Source organism: Pelecanus crispus, chromosome 19 (assembly GCF_030463565.1).
Source record: "Pelecanus crispus isolate bPelCri1 chromosome 19, bPelCri1.pri, whole genome shotgun sequence".
In the NCBI taxonomy this organism is placed as follows: Eukaryota; Metazoa; Chordata; class Aves; order Pelecaniformes; family Pelecanidae; genus Pelecanus; species Pelecanus crispus.
The window spans coordinates 7,582,379-7,602,891 of record NC_134661.1 but is presented as its reverse complement, the minus strand read 5'-3'; the positions used below and the strand labels follow the sequence as shown (position 1 = coordinate 7,602,891).

Genomic DNA, 20,513 nt, shown 5'->3' with positions numbered 1-20,513 from the left:
GAGCCGCTGCCAGAGCAACTCGACCTCCCCTCCCCGGCCCGCAGCGGGCACTGCCCACGGCCTCGTCCCTCCCGCGCACCAGGCACCAACCCACGCCCCAGCAAGTGGCGGGCAGCAACCGGGGAAGCGGCCGCAGCGAGCTCGCGCTGCCACCGTGCCTGCTGCCAGAGGTGCTTCTGCACCCGCCGCGGCAGACAGCCCCGTCCTGTCCCCCTGAGCGGGACGGTGGAGAAAACCCCGTTACCTTCTGCCTCCCCAACTGCGTGGCTGCTCAGGCACCTGCGGGAGATGAGGAGGAGCTGGCGGGGTCAGAGCACAGGGGACAGGGAGCAAGCGCTGGCTGGAGAGGGGCAAAATGACTCCCTGTGGCTAAGCCGGGCGTAACTGGTGGCTACTGGCCAGCTCCCAGCCGAGCGGGGCGGGCAAAGGACGGTGCCATGGGGTCCCTGACTGCAAAGGCAGCTGCCAGGGGCCCTGCCACATTTTCGAGGCTCGCTTTGCAGAAATTGGGGACAAAGCGAGACCTCCTCCCCGCGCTGCAAGGCCGCAGCATGCAGGGGAGTCCCTGCGTAGCTCTGCCACGGCTGCCACGCAGCCAGGAGGCATGGGCGTGGGGCCTTGCTCCACGCACAAAGGGAAGCCCTGAGCGTCGCTGCAGGGCAGGCTCCGTTAGGAGCAGGTTTAAGGCTTGCTTTGTTTTCCAGAGCGAGGGAAAGGGAAGCTCCCCTTCCGCTGCCAGCACTCTTTCTCCTCGTTCCTGAGCCGCTTCCAACACCACCTTCCGCAGGACGCAACGGCAACGGTCCCCGGTGGCTCAGGAAGTCTCTGCTGCCCATGCCCCAGAAGGACGTAGCGAGGGGGAGGGATGCAGCCCAAGCCCCCAGCCCCAGCTAGCACGTCTGGCACGCCCCGTCCTCCGAGAGGAGCTCGGCCGCCGCCTCCCGGCCAAGGTACCCTGCTCCGGCGGGGGCTGCCTCCTGGAAGCTCGCGGCTCTGCCGCCGCTGGGAAGTTTGGGGTGGGTGGGGGTCCAGGACCCTTCCTCCCCCTCGTCCTCCCGGGCAGGGTCCGGGTGCTCACACTCCATCTCGACATCCTCGATGTCCTTCTCCCGGTAGAGCGGCACAGACTCCATCTCCAGGCCGCTCTCCAGGGCTCTGTGCTTCCCTCCCTGCTGGTACCATCTGCAGATGGTGGAGCCGTTGCAGGTCAGGTCAAGCCTCACGTTGTTCCTGGTCAGGCAAACCTCCAGCATGTAGTAGAAAGTCCAGAACACGGCAAAGCACCCCAACAGCAGGAGGGTCTGCGGAGGAGGAGACCCCTTCAGAAACAAAGCCCTGCGCTGCCTCGGAGCGTGCTGTCGCCCAGCGCAGAGGGCCCGGCGCCGGGAGGAGGGGCGAGGCAGGCTCCCCCTCCTGCAGAGGACGGGGCGTCCCTGCTGGGTGCAGCGGCGGTCCCCCCGGCCCGCGGGCAGGCTCACCTTGAGGGTGTTGGCTGTGATCGTGTAGCGCTGCTCCTCGGGGATCTCCAGCCCCGGAGGGCAGGGCAGGGAGAAGTCGCTGCTCAGGTACCGCCCGCTCATGGCGTCCTCCAGCAGCCTGGGGGACGGCGGCAGCCCGTGAGGGTCCCAAACGCCCACAAAGGCTCTGCAGAGCCTCTTCCACCACGGAGGGTTCCCCTCCCGTGCCAGGCCCAGCCCCGGCTCCCCTGCGCAGCGTATCGAGGGCAGCCCCGGGCCAGCGGCCAGGCTGCAGCCTCGCCCTGCCACGCAGCTCGCGGCAACGCTGCTCCAGCCAAGCAGCGCCTGCGCAGAGACCGCTGGTAACGTCCCTTAGCCCTCCGCCTCCCACCTCCCCGCCGAGACAGGGTTGTGGTGTTCTACCTCTGCCGTTCCTTCATCTCTGCTGGGGACCAGGAGGAGCCGTACAGGGTCAGCTGCCACTGCTTCAAGGTCCCAGGCCTCAGGCTCTCATCTCCTGGAGAAGAAACAGGTTGGACCAGCGGGGAACTCTCCCACCCGGCTGGGTGGCACCGCACGGAGCTAACCCGCGGCTGCCGAGCTGGCAGCTCCCCAGGACATGGCACAGAGCTGCTGCCACCGCTGCACAAAGGACTGCTGGACGGCGGGACTCACCGATGTCCCTGATGACCAGTCTGTACGTGCCCTGTGCTTCCTCGCCCCAGCACCGGACCGTAGAGAAGGTCCAGTCAGCAAATCCATTGGGGTCCCTGCCAAAGGGTGAGGAGAAACAACCCATGAGAGGGTAACGTGGCCCGAGCCATGAGGCTGGACACGGGCCCTGGCTCTCCGGCTCAGGGCTGGGTGTCCTGCCCTGCAGCGTGAGCCTCCGCACCCCCATCCCCTTCGGTGCTTACGAGTCCATGCTCCTGGTGGTCCCTATCAGGGACATCATGCCGCTGGGGCAGAAGAGCCTGATCTCCAGGTTGCCGCGGCGCGGGTGCGTTATGGTGACGGTGACTGCCACGTGCTCCAGGGTTCTCATGCCGGAGAGCTGCAGATCAGCGGTGGTGACTGGGAAAGGGAAGTCAGGGTTTGCCGAGGCTGCTGGCCGGGATGCAGTCCCCACTTCCAGCCGGCCCCAAGGGGCTGCCGTGCCGCTGAGTGGGACACACATGCTCGTCTCTGCCTCCTCCCAGCTGCCCCCCTGCGCCCGTGCCTCCGGAGCAAGAGGCAGGAGCCAGGGCAGCCGCACCCTACGCAGGGAGGCTCTGCCAAGCGCCCAGCAGCAAGGCAGCAAAGCTGCGCTGTGCTCGCAGGCCTGGCCCTGGTCCACGCTCTGCGAGGAGCCTCCTCGTCTGCCCGAGCTGAGCCACCCACACACCTCCCTGGCTAGCACAGGTAAAGGTGTCCTGGCACGCTTCCTCCCGGGCACCCCACGTCGTGCTCGGGCTGCTTGATGTGGGCCAGGAGAAGCCAGGCCCTCCCAGACCAGAGGTGCAGGAGACACCCAGTACTGGCTGTCCTCTGCCCACAGCTCTGCCCTTTGTCACCTCCCCGAGTTCAGCCAGGACCAGGCAGGATGGAAAGGACGGTGACAAAGGGGTGAGGAAGGAGGGGTGAAAGGCAACAGCAGCGTTAGCAGTGGGAAATGCCGACGCCCGGGCATCTCCCAGCACGTCCCAGAGCAGGAAGATGATACAAACCCACACTTTCCTCTGCTCGCAAGGAGGAGGCCCAGGCACGCCTCCCCACCCTCTCATTTACCAGCAGCCTCTCGCCTGCAGCCGAATCCTCATTTCACAAGTGGGGCCCAGCTGCTGCCTACACGATTTGTGCCGCTGTCTCACGGGCTCCCCGACATCCAACTCTTCCCCCAACCCTAACTCACGGCTTGCGTGTTCAGGAGCCCACCCAGAGCGCTTTGGCCACTGCAATGAAATAATGCCTCGCCCTTCCTCAAATCCTCCCTACCCTGGATTTGTGCCAGCTTTCGGCAGGCCTGGAGGCTGCTTTGAAGCCATGGTTACACGGGAGCCAGGTTTGGAAAGAGGACTGGGCTGAGAAGCCCCGGCGTCCATCTCAAACCCTTTGCAGCTCCACAGATGCTCACAGCCCCAGAGCTGCCAATTATAGTTAGCAGAGGAAACCCTGGCACGCTTCGGAGCGGATGTCAGCCTGTGGCTCGGCCCCCTCCCGGCAGCCCCGGCCCAGCGGCAGGTGGGTGCTCCCCAACATCATCTGAGCGGGGAGGCGGGTGCACCCCAGAAGTGGGCAGGCAGCCCGCAGTGGCCGGCCAGCCCACTCCCGCATGCGGAAAGGGTTAAACTGGGAGTCAGCCTGCCGCACCTGGGGGACAGTAGTGCCCCCAGCCACGCATTCCTCCGCGAATACTTCTCCAAAGTGCCTCTTTCCTGCCCCTCCCCAACTCTGCTTGCAGCCCAGCTTTCAGCTCGCAACTCCTTTTAGGGCAGAAGGAGCTGCTTGACCCCCAGCCCTCTCCTGGGAGGCAGAGCGGGGCTAACCGAGGAGCAGGGTGTCACCCCTCTGTCCGGCTGGGGCCCTAGGGTGCTGGCACCTGCGAAGGAGCAGCGTTCTGCAGAGCTGGAGCAGCCCAGCCGGGCAGGGACAGGAGAGAGGGAGAACATGTGCCCAGCATCCCCTCAGCTTGCAGCAAGGAGGGGAGGGACAGGACCACCTGCAAGGAGGGGAGGGACAGGACCACCTGCAAGGGGGGTGCCGGCCTGCTGAACTCCAAAACTCGTTCCAGGAGGACCTCTGTCCTGGGGAATGGCCTCCGGGCGCTGCCAACCTCCAGCACCTCTGCCAGGAGCTGCAGCTGGGCAGCGAGGGGCGCAGGGCCGGGCCCCCTGGGATGGCATCTCCGGTGGGGCAGGGAGGGGGCCGGTGGCCCAGCCTCAGCGCAAGGAGCTGGGCCCAGCCAGAGAGCCAGGCCCTGCTGGGGGGCCGGGGAGGGCTTGGGGCCCAGCTCTCCTTCCCACTGGTAGCAGCCGGAGCAGCGCCTTGTTTCTGTGGACAGAGGCTGGCCAAGTCAGGAGCTGGAGCGTTACCTAAAATGGTCAAAGCCAGAGGAGCAGGTCTGGCTGCTGCCCAGCCTGGCCACGCTTGCTAATGCCTGTCTGGCTCCTCAAAGACATCAATCTATGGGATGGAGTTATCGGGGAAGGGACCACAGCAACAGACACAGATCCCCTGGGGAAGGGCAGCGGAAAGAGAGAGGAAAAAGCCCAGGCAGCCTGACGCTTAACCCCTTTGTGGCCTCGCGCAGCTCAGGCCTTGCCCTGCCAGGCCATCAGCTTGCCCAGCTGCGCCCCACACCAGCGGGAACGGGCTGGATCCCCGGCCTCGGTGTGTACGAGCACGTGGCACACCTGCTCTTACCGTTCCAGGCGACCTCCAGCTCCTGCGGGAGTAACGGGATGTTCCTGCCCTCCTTCAGTGCAGGGCTCACGTACGAGGCAAGGTACGGGACGGACTCCCAGATCTGTCAGGGGAAAGGCGAGAGGATTCAGCACCAGCTTGCACCCTCCCTGCACATCCATCTCTCAGTCTCCCACAACTCTCGCAAGCCGCTCCTGTCCATGGCACACCTAATGCATGTGGACATGGGCCCAGCTTCGGCCCAGGCCAAGGAGCCTTTTGGGACGCCGCTCCGGGGCACGCAAACCCAGGCAGCATGCACGGGCTGCGGTGAGTGCCCGCATGCCTCGGAGCGCACGGAAAGCCACTGTCTGCGGGCTAGAGGGGCCGATCGGGACTCAGGGCTCCCCAGCTCCAGGTTTGTCTCTGCCACCACCTGAGTGGCTTTGAGCAGTTACTTGAAGCCATTCGTTTCAAGCCCAGGCGCAGCGAGACGTGGCAGAACCCCAAGCCCTGCAGGAAGAGCGAGCAGCCTGAAAGTCCCTGTGAAACAGGGGGCATTGCTGGCAACCAGCAGCGACCCGGCAGAGCTGCGCGGTGCTCTGCGCACAAGCGAGGACTAAGTGCCAAAGGGATGTGCCCTGGTCTCCATGCAACTGGAGGCACCGGGAGGAAGAGACGGGGATGCCCCTGCCTGCTCTGAGCGCACCACTCCCCTGGCAGCCCCCGGAGCCCAGAGCTGCCAGCTGAGAACGCCCCGTTTCCCTGGGGCACGACACCCTCCCTGGAGCCCACTGTGTAGGGAGGAAGGTGCTGGGGCTGCTGATGAAACTCCCCGAGCCATGAATCAGAGCTGTCATCTCCCACCAGCGAAGGCTCTCATCCATGGCTATATATAGTGCTAAGAGAGCAGCAGCTTGGGGGCAGGTTTCAGGCATTGCCGAAAGCCTCATTACTTCATACCAAAAGCAGCCTTCGAGCGAGGGCCGGCAGGATGACGGCCAAAGTGCTGGCCCTGAACAGCAACGGTGTCACCCCATGACATTGCCAGTACAGGACCTGTCGACGCCACGGGGCTGGGTCCGCTCTACCTGCCTCCAGGGCACGCCTGGGACGGGGAGGGGAATTACCTTGGCAGCATTAACCAGCCTCCAGGCGTTCAGCAGGCCGAAGCCGTGCTGATGGCTGTGGCTGAAGCCGGCCTGGTTGATGTCCCACTTCGCGTGACGATCCTCGTACTGAAAAGAAAGGCAGGGCACCCTTGTTACCCTGGGGGACACAGGCAACCCTGCAAACCCGGAGCCAAGGGAACCAGGCCTGAAGGGAAGGAGGCTCAGAAATAACCCGCAGCAGCAGGGAACCAAGCCCACATGGCCTTATTAGAAAGAAACGGGTTGACCTTTGTTTGAAACAAGTCCCAGGACAAACAGGCTCCCCAGCTCCTCAGAAAGGAAATCAAGCAGCACGAAAGGGCACAAATGCCTCTGCTCTGAAACATCCCAGCTGCTCCCTGCTCCCCACCGCCCAAGGCGCGGGCTGTGGGATGGCAGAAGCCTTGGGGAGAAGGAACCAAGTCCTTTAAATCAACAAGAGCTGGGCCAGGACGGATCTGGGCCCTGCCGCTTATCAGGCTGTAGTACTTTGGCAATGCCGGCTTGCAATTGTGGAAACCACTGCCCTGCGCCAAAGTGAGTACAGCGTTAGCTGGACACAGACTCCTGCTCCCCAGAGGGGTGCAGAAGAAGCCCTGTTCCTAAGCTGAATCAGGCAGCTCTGGTCAGTTCCCACTCCTGCTCTCCGCAGCAAAGCCGTGCTGGAGCTGAGGCCGAGCGAAAGGAAGGGCTGTGTTTGCTGCCGAGCTCTCGTTATGTCTACTTCCAAGAGCCTGATTCCCTGGAGAGCCCGAGGAGTGGCCGGAGCAGGGCAGAGCTCCTCGCTTTCCCACCGCACAGACTGCGGGGTAGCATCGCAGAGATGCGTGCCGGCCCTTCGGCTGGGCCAGCTGCGCCACGCGTGCGCTCCCAGTGCCTGCGGGCGAGGCACGGTGAGCCCCTGGCAGACCTGTACACTGGCAGATGGAGGCATTCCTGGAGCAAATACCCCATTTGTTATCATGACAGAGGAAAATGCCTCAGCCGCATTCCTGGGAGGAACAAGGGGCGAGGGGAAAACGCAATCCCTTTGCTGGGAGCCAGACAACCGGAGAGATTTATAGAGGGGCAGGCAGACATAAACAAAGATGTGCGCAGCAGGAGCTCAGCCATGCCGCAGCATCCCTGAAGGGTGGCAGGAGGGAGGGAGGGCCGCTCACCTTGGTGGTTGTGAAGACAATGATGTGCTGGACGTCTCGCCAGGTGAGACACGGCCGCACCTGCAGCATCAGCGCGATCATCCCGGCCGCAAGAGGAGCGGCGGCTGATGTCCCTGTGTGGCCCTCCGTGCAGCCCGTGCCCTTCTGCAGATCCCAGTCCGTTGTCACCTTCGAGAAAGAGGAGAGGTGCCTCCTGTCAGGTCGCTGTTTGTCATGCTGGGGTGGCTGGGGTAAGCACTCGAGTGACGGAGCACACAGTCCCAGTGCCCTCGCCACACCAGCTCCACCGGCAGCCCACGCTCAGCCTGCGACACAACTGCGGGCAAAAGCCCCTGGGACACAGGATACCATGCCCTCCATGCTACGCAAAGGGCACGAGAGACGGGGGCTCTGGGGCTCCCCACCATCATCCTGGACACAGCTATGAAATGAGCAATGCCTGAGCACAACAGGCAGAAATGGGGCCAACAGCCACGCTCCTGGCAGAGAGCAAGGCAGATGGCAGAGAGCTTGCGAGCGAGGGCAGCCCGGGTGCCCTGCGGGGAGGCCGGGGTCCTCAGCTACAGCCCCAGCCCCCCAGCAGCGTGCAGGTGGTGCACAAGCTGCTGGCTTTTCTTGAGAGCCCTGCAGCACGGATTTACCGCTTGCGCATTTCCGTCAGCACAGCTCACGTAATTTCTATTGCTCTACCACGAGCCTGAGGGGAAGGAAAAGATCCCCCACGGGCTGGCTGGACACAGAGGAGGCTTGGAAAACTGGGAGTGGGAGGGGAGAAAAGACGGAGCCAGCAGCTCTTGTCCCCAGCAGCCTGGATCCCCCCGGCCAGCCCGCTCCTCCAGCGCCCAGGGCCCTCCGGGGCACCCAATCCTTACTTGCTGAGGACAGTGAGAACCTTCCCCGCCGCAGGACGCCTTTGGCTGTGCTGAGCTGACTGTCCTGGGGGAGAGAGGAGCCACGCCAGCGCCTGCTGCACTGCTGCTACGGCGGTTACAAGGGTGCTTTGTGCAGCCAGCGGTGCCTTTCCCCGTTCTGCCAGGCAGCCGGCCCAGCCAGGCGTGTCTGCCTAAACACCGTCTGCCCCAGGTGAACAGGTGGAAAGCCTTTGAGCGGGGTGCGAGGTTTGGCATAGAGTGGGAATCGGAGCGTGACAGCCCAGGCAGGGGAGAGCGTTGCGTGCCGAAGAGCTGGGCTTCTCTGCACCGTGCCGGGGCATGCAGCAGCCCTTAAAGGGGACCGCAGACTCTCACACAGCACCTTCGCAACCCTTCCTAAGAGACCTGCCCTGTCAGAAGGACGTTTCAGAAGGAAAAGGAGGGACTGCAGCTGAGCACTCACGGTCCGTCGCCCAGGGACACCTCCTGCCTCTCTGTGACCACAGGGAAACACGGGCAGGGAAAGGCAAGCTGGGGCAGCACCCAGTCCAAATACGGCACGCCAAGGCCAGCGTCCAGACTCTGACCCCCTTCACAGAAGGTTTTCAGGCAAAACGAGAAGGTTCTCTGGATGCCCAAGCCTTCCCCCACCAGAGGAAAGACACGGGGAGGTGGTCCTAAACCCCCTGCCTGCATGAACCACATCTAACCTGTCCCCCTCCCAGCCCTCTCTTCTGCACAGGCAGCTTCCCCCCAGACAGGAGGGAGGAATTTGCAGCACATGAGCTTTCTTTCTCTCTGTGGTTGCAGAGATCAGGCTGGGAGACGGGAGAGGAAGCCAGAGATCCATCATCCTCCCTCAGCCAAGAGCAGAACAACAACAAGAGCAGGGCAGCAGCAGGGGGAGAGGGTCAGGGATTAGCTGCTGAAAAGCCTGGAAACATTTCCCAGACAGTTCCTGGCCAGGACGTGGGTACCCAGCAAAAACCAGTACACGGTGGGCACCACCACAGCTCCCCAGTCGGGAGATCCGGCCCTGCGCTGGGATGCAAATGGTCCAGCGCAGGGCTGAGCCAAGCGGCTCAGGCAGCTTCTCCCCAGGCAAGGGCAGGGAAGCGCTTCCGCAGCCACCCTTTGCACGGTGCTTAGCTAAGGACGAGGAGCAGCAGCTTTGCACTGCTCCGGACCACGGACGGTCGGTCTGGCCTGTGGGAGCAACAGCCAGGGCGCAGCAGGGTGCCACGCAGGCGCTGCTCCCCTCGCCCCTGCCCGCAGCCGGCTGGGCTACAGGGGCTGGACCAGCTCTCGGGAGAGGCTTCCGATTTCAGCCAGCATCCCTGGGGACTTTGCAGGTGACATCGCTTAGCTCTGCTCCCCACGCAGGAAAACCGGCACCAGGTCAGGGAGAGGCACGCACCCCCCAAACTCGAACACCGCGCACGTTCTCCAGGGTAGTCTGGACGCACGCACAGAGCCTTGCTGCCTCAGGACCAAAATACCAATGCAAACTAGCTGCTGCTGCTGCTTAAGACAGCCGCTACTCATAGGGACCTCAAGCTCACCGTGGAGAGCCCTGGGAGAGCCTGGCTTCAGGGACAACGCACCCCAGCTGAGAAGCGATGAATGCAGATCGTTTCCTTTGGAGAGAGAGAACTGGACCCAAACTAAGCAACTTTGGGGGAAACCCATGGCAGTTACGGTTTGGGACCTTCCTCATCTTCATTGCTGACCACAGCGTCACTCCAGCACAACCGAGCCTCCGCAGAGGGAACGCGTGGGACTGTGCAGAGCGCACAGAGCCTCAAAAGAGGCACCGGGAGGTTCCCAAATTGTGCCACCTCACTGCAAACCGCGTATGTCCATCTCCCTGCGCTCCCCATGGGGAGGCAGCCGGTGCTGCCAAAAGCTGTAGGTTTTGTTGCTTCTATGTGTGACTCCAGAACGTCCTGCCAGCTGTTAACTTCAGCTTGCGCTCGGACGCTGCACATCCTACAAAGAACACCCTGAGCGGCATAAACTTTCAGTAGGAAATGCAGCTAGTGCCAGAAGCCGTATTAAATTCTTCCCATTAAGGAAACCACACAAAGTTTATAGTCTGGTAAAAGGAAAAAAAAACCCAGCAGATGGCTGCTGAGAAGTTAACTCCAACATCACCAAAGCACAGTTGAAGAGCATTTAGGAGCAGACTATCCTCCAGAAAAAGGGGCACGTAAGTTTTAGCGTGGCACAGGCTTGCTAAAGGAGTGATCGCAGTGCTGCAAAGAAACAGGATGGCTCTGGGAGCATGCTGGGCCTAGGCTAGGCGTGGCATCTCGTCCCGGCTCCCTGATGGAATGCCAGCTCCCACGTTAGTGTCCCAGAAGGCCAGTATTCCAAATGAAGGGGCATTTGAGACCTTCAAAGCACTGTCATCAGCAGCAGGCTTGGGGGAAACTGGACATAAACCCCAAACTCTGTAGCTCCTGATGAAAGTGCGGCAGAGCCCTGGCTTGGCTGCTGTTTCCTTTTTTCCTAGCATCAGTAGTTTCCAAACCAGCTTGGGACAATTGAAGTTATTTCTGAAAGGGAAAATGAGCTCCATTCTGGGTTTTACTTTCCCTGCTGCACGAGCCGAGCCGTTGCTCCAGGCAGATTGGGCCGTTCTCTCATTAGGCACGGATTCCTGCTCTGGCTCTGCACTGCAAGAGGAGCTTGCCGAGTCCCAGCCAGGCGGCTGAGGAACCCGGGCTCTCCCTGCTCCCCTGCTTTGCCCAGCACGCGGGGAAGCCTGTTTGACAGGCCTGGATTCGGCTCCTCTCCGGCAGGCACAGAGCCACAGCCACACGTCCCCGCTCGCAGGAGCGGCCCAGGCACCGTCCCTCAGCCGTCAGGCCCCCGGAGACCCCCGAGCACACACAGCTGCTGCTGGTCTGCCACTGGGACGTCATCGGCTTTGCCAGGAAAGCGCCTTTGGGAACTGCCTGTCCCGACGGGAGATCCTCCTGGTGCCTGCCAAGCCAGGGACAAGCCAACCCCAAACAGGCCTGGGAGCCACTGACGTTTACCCTGAGCTGCCCCAGGGCGGCTTGGGCTCTGCAGGCCCCGCTGGCACTGCGGGACAGGAGCGGGCCACGGCCGTACGGGCTGGTTAGCCCGACAGCCCCCTGCGTGCACCAGCACCAAGGGAGGAACACGCTGGGTCAGGCCTGGGGCTGGTGAAAACAGGCCTGGCTGCTTGGCTCAGGCAAAAAGAACATTTTGTTGACAAGAAGTCATTTTTTGGCAAAAAAAGGAAAAGCTGATAAAAATATTCTGAAAAATTCAGCTGGGAGAGGCGCACGTGCCAGAACAGAGAAGGGGCTGGGGCCAAGTAGTTTAAAGACTAAAGAGCCCTCCATGCTCGTCTGCGCTCCCGCATCCCTTCGGAGCAGAAGTGAGGGGGGCTGGTTGGGCAGGGTGGGCCGCGGCCCCCGCAGAGCTGAGCCATGGCCACCCCTGCCCCTTCCTCTTCAGGAAAGCCCACAGCCGCACATGAGTCTCGCTGCAGGTTCCCTCCTTGCTGCGCCAAGGGGGCACACAGACAGCTGGGATAAAGCTTGTCTTCTGCCGGCCATCCCCGGGGCCAAGCCGGGGGAGCTGCCTGGACAGCGTTCCCAGGGACACAGGGCAGAGGAATTTCTTAGGGGTCACCCAAGCGGCCCCCATCCCCGAAGACGTCTGCCTGCAGTTCCCAGCAGCGCAGAGTGGGGAGATAAGGGAGCGCAGTCCTTTCCACTGACAAACACGATGCGCGCAGGGTCTGCGTTTGGGGCCAGGAAACTCGGTGTGCCCACGAACACCCTTGCAGAGAGAGGGTCACCGCGCTGCGAGTTACAGGCTGACAGACAGTGATGACACAGGGAACAACTAGAAACGGGAACTTCCCTCTCCAAGCACTATTTATGTAGGACCTAGATAAAAAGCACGTTCGTTCCCTGCCTCACAAAGGAAGCCAACTACCAGCCTAAGGCAGACGCGCGGCAATTGGAAGGGACGGAGCTTCGTCCCTTCTCCACACCAGGCCGTTCCAGCCCTGCAGCCAGGTGTGGCTAGCAGAGCACGGGGAAGATGCGTGCCTTGCACGGTACTCACAATGCTCCTCATCATCTTGTCCCCGCCGCTGAAGGTCACTGCTAACATGGAGGCGCATTCCTCTGCATAGAACGGCATGGAGCCCGTCTCATCCACCGCTCCTGGGAAAAAAAAGAGAAAAGCATCAAGCATATGAAGCCTGTTTTGGTTTAACTGCTGAAACTGCAAGGTGACGAGCCCCTGAGGGCCTGTCCTGCTAGCGATGCTTTTTCACAGCCTGGGAGCTGGGCAGGGAAATCAGGGCCAAGCCTGTATTTTTCATGGCTGGAATATCTACAGGAAAGGCAGCCACAATAAATAACTTTTCACTGCACTTAATATCACACGAATCTTCTACCCCTCATGTAGCTTCTGCCCTCGAGAAAATGGATTACATGTTTCTTTTCTAAGACACATGATAGGAATGCAGCATGTCAGGTCACGCCCTCAACACAGCAGCGTGTGTCACAGCCCCAGCAATGGAGGCCTGAACACGGGCAGGAATTTCTTTGGGCTCCTCTTGCTCTGTAGGTCAGAAGAAAACTGCAGACTTGTGGGCTGAAGCCCAGTACCTCTACACACTGCCATGGTCATTCCCAGAGGACAGACACTCTCCCACAGATTCCCACTACTCAGCCAGCTTCCAGCTGGGCAGGTTTTGCATTTTTGGGATGATGTCATTTGTCCAGGCTGGGAAGGAACGAGACAGAAGACAGACACACTCACCTATCGTGACGGTATAGATGGAGTTGGCATAACCATCGTAGTTGCAGTTGTCGCTGTGCTGCCCACCGTTGCCACTGGCCACGACGAAAATACTCCCAAAGCCCCTGCGACCTGCTATCACGCCGTGCTGCAGGGCAGCCTGCGGAGAAGGAACCGTCGCTGGTCAGGGCACGTAGACAGACTGGCCCTTCCCCGCCGACACCAGAGGGTTTCGGCCAGCAGCCACGGCTGGCTGCGAGCCATGGGGGAGCAGGGCTCTTCCGGATCTCACAGCATGCCTCGCTGCTAACCCAGGCACAGACAGACGTGTGTGCCCCTCCCGAGCTGCCTGTGCCCGGGAAGCATTCGCCCCACGGACCGCTCGCCGGCACAGGATGTGCTGGAAAGCTCTGTCCTGGCATCTCCAGCCAGCAACCGAAGTCCACGCTCCAAGATTTCAATAACCAGCCCTGCCAAGTACTCGGGGTGATAGCAGGGCCAGCCACAACCCCTCTGGGCTGTACTTCACCCAGCTAGCAGAGGCAGGGAGTTGTGTCTGTTACAGCCCTGACCAGACACCAGGATTCCGGAGGGAGTATGTTAAAAAGGCAGCGATGCGGCCAACGTCTGGGCTGGGGAACAGCTGATCTATAGCTTACTATGATGATAAGCGGATTCTGCGTTAAAAATAAAAAGAGGAAGAGGAAAAGCAACCTTCCGGGCCATCGCAGCACAAAGATTGGCCAGCATCTGAATGCCAGAGGAAGCACAGCAGCCCTAGCCCTCCCAACTTTGGCAGGGCTCGCTCTGGAGCTGGCTTTTCTGGAGCATCAAGGCTTTCCTGCCGACAGAGACTACCCACACGCGGCTGCTGCCCTTTTGCAAGGCTCCAGCTCCCACATACGCTTGGGCTTTGCCTTCGCCGAGAAACGCAACTACACCAGCCCTGCTGGGGAGGCACATCTCGAGGCCGACGCCTTGCATGGATGTCATTCCTGCTGAGATAAAGGGCACGTGTCTGATGGGCAAGCAAGAAAGTGGCCCTGCTGGAAACCAGCCCTCCTCCCCTGCCTTCCCTTCGGCAGGTGAAGGCACGTACTGCGCTGGCCAGAAAGCCCTCCGGACGCTCTGCTTTGGTAAAGCGAGCTTTGCTTGTGCTCTGTGTCCCAGAGCTTGTTACAGCTGGCTCTGCACGCAGGAAGAGAATAAATTAACTTGCAGAACTGGAAACCGTTTGTCATCGTGAACTGATAGCTCAGTTGTCAGCGTTGCTGCGAACAGCACAGTAACTGCTATCTTGCGGTTAGAAAAATACAGCAAAAGGCTGCCAAGCAGAAGAGCAATTAAGCGGAACCACACCCCAGGAGCAATGCAGTGCTGGTTTTGGGGCCCCTTCAGCAACCCCGCGCTGTGGCACCCGGGCAGCGGGAGCTGGGCGCAGGCGGCCGGGTGTGTTTTGCCGCAGTTCTGCGGCATGGGTGCTGCGAGAACGCCATGATGGCCCAGGAAGGAGCTTCAGCTCCAACGCTTCCCCCCACTGCGGTCCCGCTGAGAGCGAATGCAGCCATCGCGCCAGCCCCTTATTTGCTCCTAGCATCTGAAGGCACGCTCCCTGCCTCGAGACCCACCCCTAGCACTGGAAACGCTCGCTCTCCTGAGCGGAGCGCATCCCTTGGGTTGCAAAAGTTGTCAGAATAATACCGCAGGTTGCGAAAGAGCATTTTCCTGCTGGAACCAGCCTCTTCTCAGAAAGCTCATCTAATACTGCCTGAACGCTGCCCTCCCGCAGCAACGTCACCTCTCGCCACTGCACGGTGACGTGCAACACCTCTGCTAGCGGCGATGGAAGCAAACGAACGTGCGCTGCGCCACAGCAGCGTCCCTCCTCGCCTGTCCAGGCAGGCGAGAAACCACCAGTGCCGGAGGGCTAGCCCAGGGGTGACCCGTGCTGCTGGGGCTGTTTTTTACCTTTCCCAGTTGATGGGGGCCATCCACGGTTTTCCCATCATCATCTGGACCCCAGCTGCAAAGAGAGACACTGTGAAGTGACAGTCCCGGGAGCCGCAGACAGCAACATCTTCTTCCCAGTGCAGTTTGCCATTGCAGCGAGCTACAAGCAGCCATCAGCTGCTCCCAGTGCCTTGACGGGGATCGGAGGGTGCTGTACTCCCCCATTCATTAGGCTGACCCCTCGCTGCTGGGATATCACTGCCGTGTTTGCACTGTGCCCCTGGGTCAGATTCCAATGGACAAAATGTTTGATTTTTATTTAACAACCAGCTTCTTGCACATTCCACTCCCTGTCACGCGGCTCGGCCAGGGCTCCCCAGCCACGGTGGGGGGCACAGTGCCCCCCCAGCTCAGCTAGCCGGCGAGATATGCTGCAGCAGCGCTCAGAAGGCAGCCTCGCAACCATAGGTGCCACGCACAGCCCGGGCCAGCTCTCCGGTAGCAGGAATACTGGTGTGACTCTTAACAGCAGTAACAAAGAGCCCCACCTGACGTGCCCGGCTGCAGACCCCCTCGAGGTCCGGCTGCGCAGAGCCCGAGCCAGCCTGACGGCAGGGCACCAAGCCCAGGGGACAGGCAGGGCGTCCCCTCTGCGGGACAGACCCGCCGCCTCGCTCACAGGGCCCACAACAGCGGTCCTGATTTCGGTGCCTCAAGGCTAGCTGGAGCCACAGGAGGAGAGGAGCTGGTGTAAGCGTTCGGCCATGAACTGCAGCCCCCTCCCCAGGCAGAGCGGAGCCCACAGCCCTTCGCCGGGTGTCGGCGTGGCGCAGCTCAGGGGCTCACCTGCAGCTGTAGATGTCGTTGATCTGATAGTGCTTGTTGAAGGCGATGGCCTCCATGCTGTCGGTGAGGGGCCCATCCAGCACTCGGATGCCTGTGGGACAAAGGACAACGAAACGTGGCCAAAGTGGATCCAAGCAAGCTGTGTAAACAGTGCAAACAAATTCCTCGGCAGGTTCACACAGGGGACGCTCGCTCTCCCAGCCTGACCGAACCAGATCTCCCGGAGCCGTAACCCTGCAGATCGGTCCGCAGGGGCTGGGGGGGCATGAGGGACTGCAGGGGCACCCTCAGGCACAGCTCCACATCCTCTGCTGGAGGCAGCTTTTCCACCAAGTGAGTCCTCCAGTCCCACTACCAGAACCAAGCTGGTTGATGGTGACAGCACAACCGAACACCGGCTGGGCTCGCTCCCATGTGCCCCTGAGTCCCCCTACCCAGAGCGCTGCTCCCCAGGGGCTTCTTTGCATCCCACCCTTAATTATCCTGCTGATTTTCAGGGCTAGTCCCTGCCTGGAGCAGTTGCTTCCCCTTCCAAGTTGCCAAGCAGCCAGGCATTCCTTTGGGATGGAGGGCACGCTTGTCCGTGGAGGGAAGGGCTCGAGGGACACAGGACACCCCAACTACCGTGCTTGGGCCAGGAGGGCGAGGCCACCCCTCCAACAAAACCAGTGAAGGCTCAGTGCTGAGTTTTCCATGACACAAGCCGTTGATAATTACAGTTTTGCATCACAGTTTAGGCTGACAAAGGATGTTACAAATGGAAACCAGGCGTGCATCTCAATTAAGCCTATTTATAAACAGCGTGACCGCCCACCCATCTCAGCTCTCGCCTGACACAGCTCTTTACGGCCGCATCTGAGCCTCCCCGGGGAGGAGCGGAGCAGCCCGGCGAGGGACGCGCTGGCTCTCCCTGCGCCGGCTGGCGCTGCGCCGGCTCCAGCGCTTCCACGCTGCGGGGCAGTCTCTCCCCGTCCCCCCGCAGAGCTCAAGGCTGCCCCGCCGCGCTCACCCCGCAAGGCCAGGCACAGCTTTGGAGAGCTGAAGCCTGAAGCAGCGCCAGGTCCTGCCTGAGCGACCCAGGGTTAAACCCTCCCTATTCCCTGTGCTGCGGCTAAACTATGAGCTCATCTTTCCTTCTGCCAGCTGGGCTTTGCTAGCAGCGGCTGCCCGCAGCCTCCCAGGACGGCTGGAGCCCGGGCACCCTGCTGCACCGCGAGCAGGGGGGCTGCTCGGGGAGCACCCGACGAGGTAGGGAGGGAGCTGAGCGCAGGGCAGGGGCGCAGAGCCGCCTGCAGTGCCCTTGGGCGAGCTCCGGGCCCCCGGCACCCCTGGGCCCACCCGCTCCCGAGCCCCGCGTCACAGCCCAGGAACGTGGCACCATCTGCCGGGTACGGACAAAATCACGTCCCAGGCTGCAGCAGCGCAGCACTGTCCTCTGCTCTGCCAGGGACGCATCCTGCCTGGCACAGAGATCTCTGTGAAGGAGCACGGGAGCTCCAGAGACAGCCGAGGCCACAGCGGCGCGTTCCCTGGCTTTGCAGAGGAGAGATGCGCAGCCAGGTCTTTGCACCCTGTCCATCCGCACAAGGCGGACCTGGGACAGAGGGCTGGGGGAGCACAGGGGATCGGCAAGCATTTGCTTTGCCGGTGCCTCCAGAGAGCAGCCTGCAGCGCTGCGCCGGAGCGGGGACATTGTTATGCATTTGCCTGGCTTAGGCTGCGCGGTACGGATGCACCTCTGCCAACAGCTCTGTGGCTGGGCAGGGGGTGTGCTGGGAGCGCTCTGGACAAGCCGCCCCAGCACACGCTTATCTCGCTCTTCCAGTAACCGGCTCCACCGGAGAGGAGCTCAGGCAGACGCTGGTTCCTCCCTCTGACAGACCAACCAGCCTGCGTGAGGCACCGGCTGACTCGGAGCCGCTTCGGCCAAGCCACCCCTCCCACAGCGCCGTGCCTGGCCCCGTGGCGCCGGAGATGAGACAAGCCAGGCACGAGCGCAGCACGTCGAGGTGCTGAGGCACGCACGTACCTGCGATGCGGCTCCCGTAGGCAACTCCCACTGTGCAGAAGCTGTTGTTTGGCACGGCAGCAATCTCCCCGGCACAGCGGGTCCCGTGGTGGTTGCCGTTCTCCTCATCAGGGTGAGGCATAGGGTCGGGGTCGTTGGAGTTCAAGTCATAGCTGCCTTCTGGGCTCTGAAAACAGACCCACGGTCATGACTCAGGGCTCTGCTCTCCTCTCTTCAGGAAAAGCAGGACTTAGGACTGTGCTACGTGGGCTGAAACACAGCCTGGAAGTCAAGGGAACTTAGAGGCTGCTTCTGCACAGGGCTGCGGCTCAACACTGCTATCTGCTGCTGTGGGAAAGGGACCCACGGGGGCCGATTCAGCAACCGCTGTGGGTCACGGGGAGGCCAGCTCTGAGCAGCCACCTCCCACAGGCAGTGCAAAGGCCGGCAAACTTGCAACTCGGGTGCAAAATCAACCAGGGAAAGGTCTGCCGCTGGCACTCCCCACCCTGGCCAAGCCCAGGGCGACAGCGCGGGTCAGGCTTTGCCGGCAGCTGAGTGCTCGCACGCTCATGCCGCGCTGCACCTTGCCCAGCCTCCTGCTTGCCCTCGCGCCCTCCCGCCGGGGAGCTGGCACTCACGTAGTTTGGCTGTATGTCTTTGATGGTGTGCTCCACGCCGTCGTCCACCACCACCACCGTCACACCGCGCCCCGTCACGTTCCGCTCCCAGACGCCCGTGACGTTGATGTCCTTCCCGGGGCTCTTGCGGTTGTTCTAAGCACCGGAAAGGAGAGCAAGGGGAGAGGAAGAGGGGGTCAGCCGTGAGGAAAGGGGCTCCCTTCGGGCGCGCTGGCTATGATGCGCGGGGCCAGGGCCAGGCTGGAGCGCAGGGAGGAGTCACGGAATAGTCGCGGGAGATTTGCTCCACGTGGACAGCGAGCAACGGTCACTCGAGCCACGAAGCGGAGCGGCCTGCTAACTGTACAGCGTGCTGCAGCCGAAAGCCCTCTGCCCACCCCAGCGCCGCCGGCGCGCAAACAGCTGTGGGAGATGCCTCCTCCCATTATTGCGGCAAGCATGGCGAGCTCTCGGCACGCTTCCTCCTTGCCGCAAGGACAGAAAGCGACTGTTTTGCCTGCCACACAACGCTGGCTTGTGGCCAGACAAACAGCCTGAGCCTGCTGGCACGGCAGGAGCCGGAAACCACTCACCAGATGCCACTGCTGGGGGTATTTGGGATCGTTAAAGTGCAGGCTGCGTTTGGAGCGTTTCAGAAGCTTCTGTTCCGAGTGCCACCGCACGCTGTCATGCTGTGCAAACAAAGTGTCCACCGACCGCCTTATTGCTTCTGGTTCGCTTGCCGCGTGGCTGTCAGGCTGGTAAGTGAAGAGGTAATGGCCCTTGAGCTCCCCGACGCGGCCCATGTTCACCAGCCCCGCGGTCCGGGCCAGCTCCTCTGCCCGCAGCTCCAGCTCCTCCTCGGGCGCGTCCAAGCTGACAGCCCACGTCAGCTTGCCATGCCGGGCGTCAGTGCCGGCAGCGCGCTCCCCACTGCAGGCCAGTCCGTCCGACGACGCGAGGGGGATCCAGGTGGCACTCAGCCAAAGGCACGTGTGGATGCAGAGTGTGGCCTCCATCCCTGCGCTCCATAGCGGCACCCTCCGCCTCCAATGCGGCATCAGACAGGCGGGCTGCAAACGGCAGACAACGAAACCGGTGAGAACCTCTCCTGACCTGGAACTGGGTGGCCGCAGCCTCACCCAAAAGTCCCACAGAGCCCCACAGCTCCCGGCGGGCAACACGGGCACGCCGGGGCTTGCCAGGCACTGCAACACTGGTGCAGCAGAGATCCCCTTCCAGGGAAGCCCCGGCCCAAGCGTGGTGGCACTGCGAGGCTGCAGCCAGACTAGGCAGGGACGGATCCCAGCCGCTGCCCTGGGCAGAGCACACCGTGCCGCTGACTGGCAGAAAGTGCGCTGATTCCTTCTCTCGCTGTGGAAAAGTGGTGAGAAACTACAGACACGTGGTTCCCCAGAAACAACCGCCAGGAGGGACGGCGGGCTCTGCGGGCGCCTGCAGCCGAGAGCCAGTTCCTCTTCTGGGGGAGCCCCGGCGAACACGTTTCTCGCCTGCTGCACGGCCGGAGGAACCTGCTTCCCCCCGGCATGGGTGGGAATCACCACCGCGTGCTGGTTGGAGCCCTGTTCCGCGAGCCATGCTGCTCCCGAGATCCCGCTCCATTTCCCCCGCCCAGGGAGGCACCCGGAGCTCGATGCCCCGCGGCAGCGGCCACCCCAGCCGCCTCCCGCTCTCGATCGGCCTCTGAGCCTGCGAGGCAACTCACCGGCTGCCCTTCGCGCTGGGCACCGAGGTCTCCGTAAAGGAAAGGCCTCACCTGCCCGGTGCCACCTCCACGCTCGGGCGGCCGGTGCCCCCGGAGCCGCCACAGCCCTTCAGCGACCGGGGGCTGAGCCGGTGCTCCCCACCTCGCCGGGCAGAAACCCGGAGCCCAGAGCTCAGGGACGACGGGGCCAAGGCCGCCAGCGGGGCAGGCCGCTCCCCGCCGCGCCCCTTCCCCGCCCCGCCGGGCCCGGGAGCCCGCCCGGGCCCGGTACCCGGCCTGCCCCGCCGCTTCCCGGCACCACCCCGGGCGCTCCCCACCGCTCCGGGCCTGCCCTGCTGCTCCCCGGGCACTCCCTCGCCACTCACCGGGCGCTCCCCAGGTGCTCCGGGCCCGCCCCGCCGCTCCCTGGCCCATCCCGGGCGCCCCCCGGGCCTGCCCCGCTACTCCCCGGTCGCTCCCCGAGCCCTACCCCTGCCGCTCCCCGAGCGCTCCGGGCCTGCCTCGCCGCTCGCCGGGCGCCCCCTGGGCCTGCCCCACTACTCCCCGGG

At 62.6% G+C, this 20,513-nt stretch overlaps 1 protein-coding gene across 1 annotated transcript; it reads right to left on the bottom strand.

The window, feature by feature from the left end:
• Positions 1–890: 890 nt before the first annotated feature.
• On the bottom strand, positions 891–19,300 carry PCSK7 (proprotein convertase subtilisin/kexin type 7). The gene is made up of 15 exons (XM_075723201.1): positions 18,833–19,300; positions 18,261–18,395; positions 17,641–17,806; positions 15,612–15,702; positions 14,784–14,838; positions 12,837–12,975; positions 12,132–12,232; positions 7,150–7,317; positions 5,969–6,076; positions 4,860–4,962; positions 2,375–2,531; positions 2,133–2,227; positions 1,881–1,974; positions 1,479–1,596; positions 891–1,301 (listed from the first exon to the last, which is right to left on the bottom strand). Exons 1-15 carry the CDS (start codon positions 19,298–19,300, stop codon positions 891–893), a joined length of 2,409 nt encoding a protein of 802 aa, XP_075579316.1.
• Positions 19,301–20,513: the final 1,213 nt, after the last annotated feature.

Coding starts and splice junctions, on each gene's coding strand:
- PCSK7 (XM_075723201.1), bottom strand. CDS start 19,300: ATGCCGCATTGGAGGCGGAGGGTGCCGCTATGGAGCGCAGGGATGGAG. Junction 14,839..15,611: donor AACGACATCTACAGCTGCAG/GTGAGCCCCTGA, acceptor CTCTCTTTGCAG/CTGGGGTCCAGATGATGATG. Junction 2,532..4,859: donor GCTGGAGGTCGCCTGGAACG/GTAAGAGCAGGT, acceptor TCCCTTTCCCAG/TCACCACCGCTGATCTGCAG.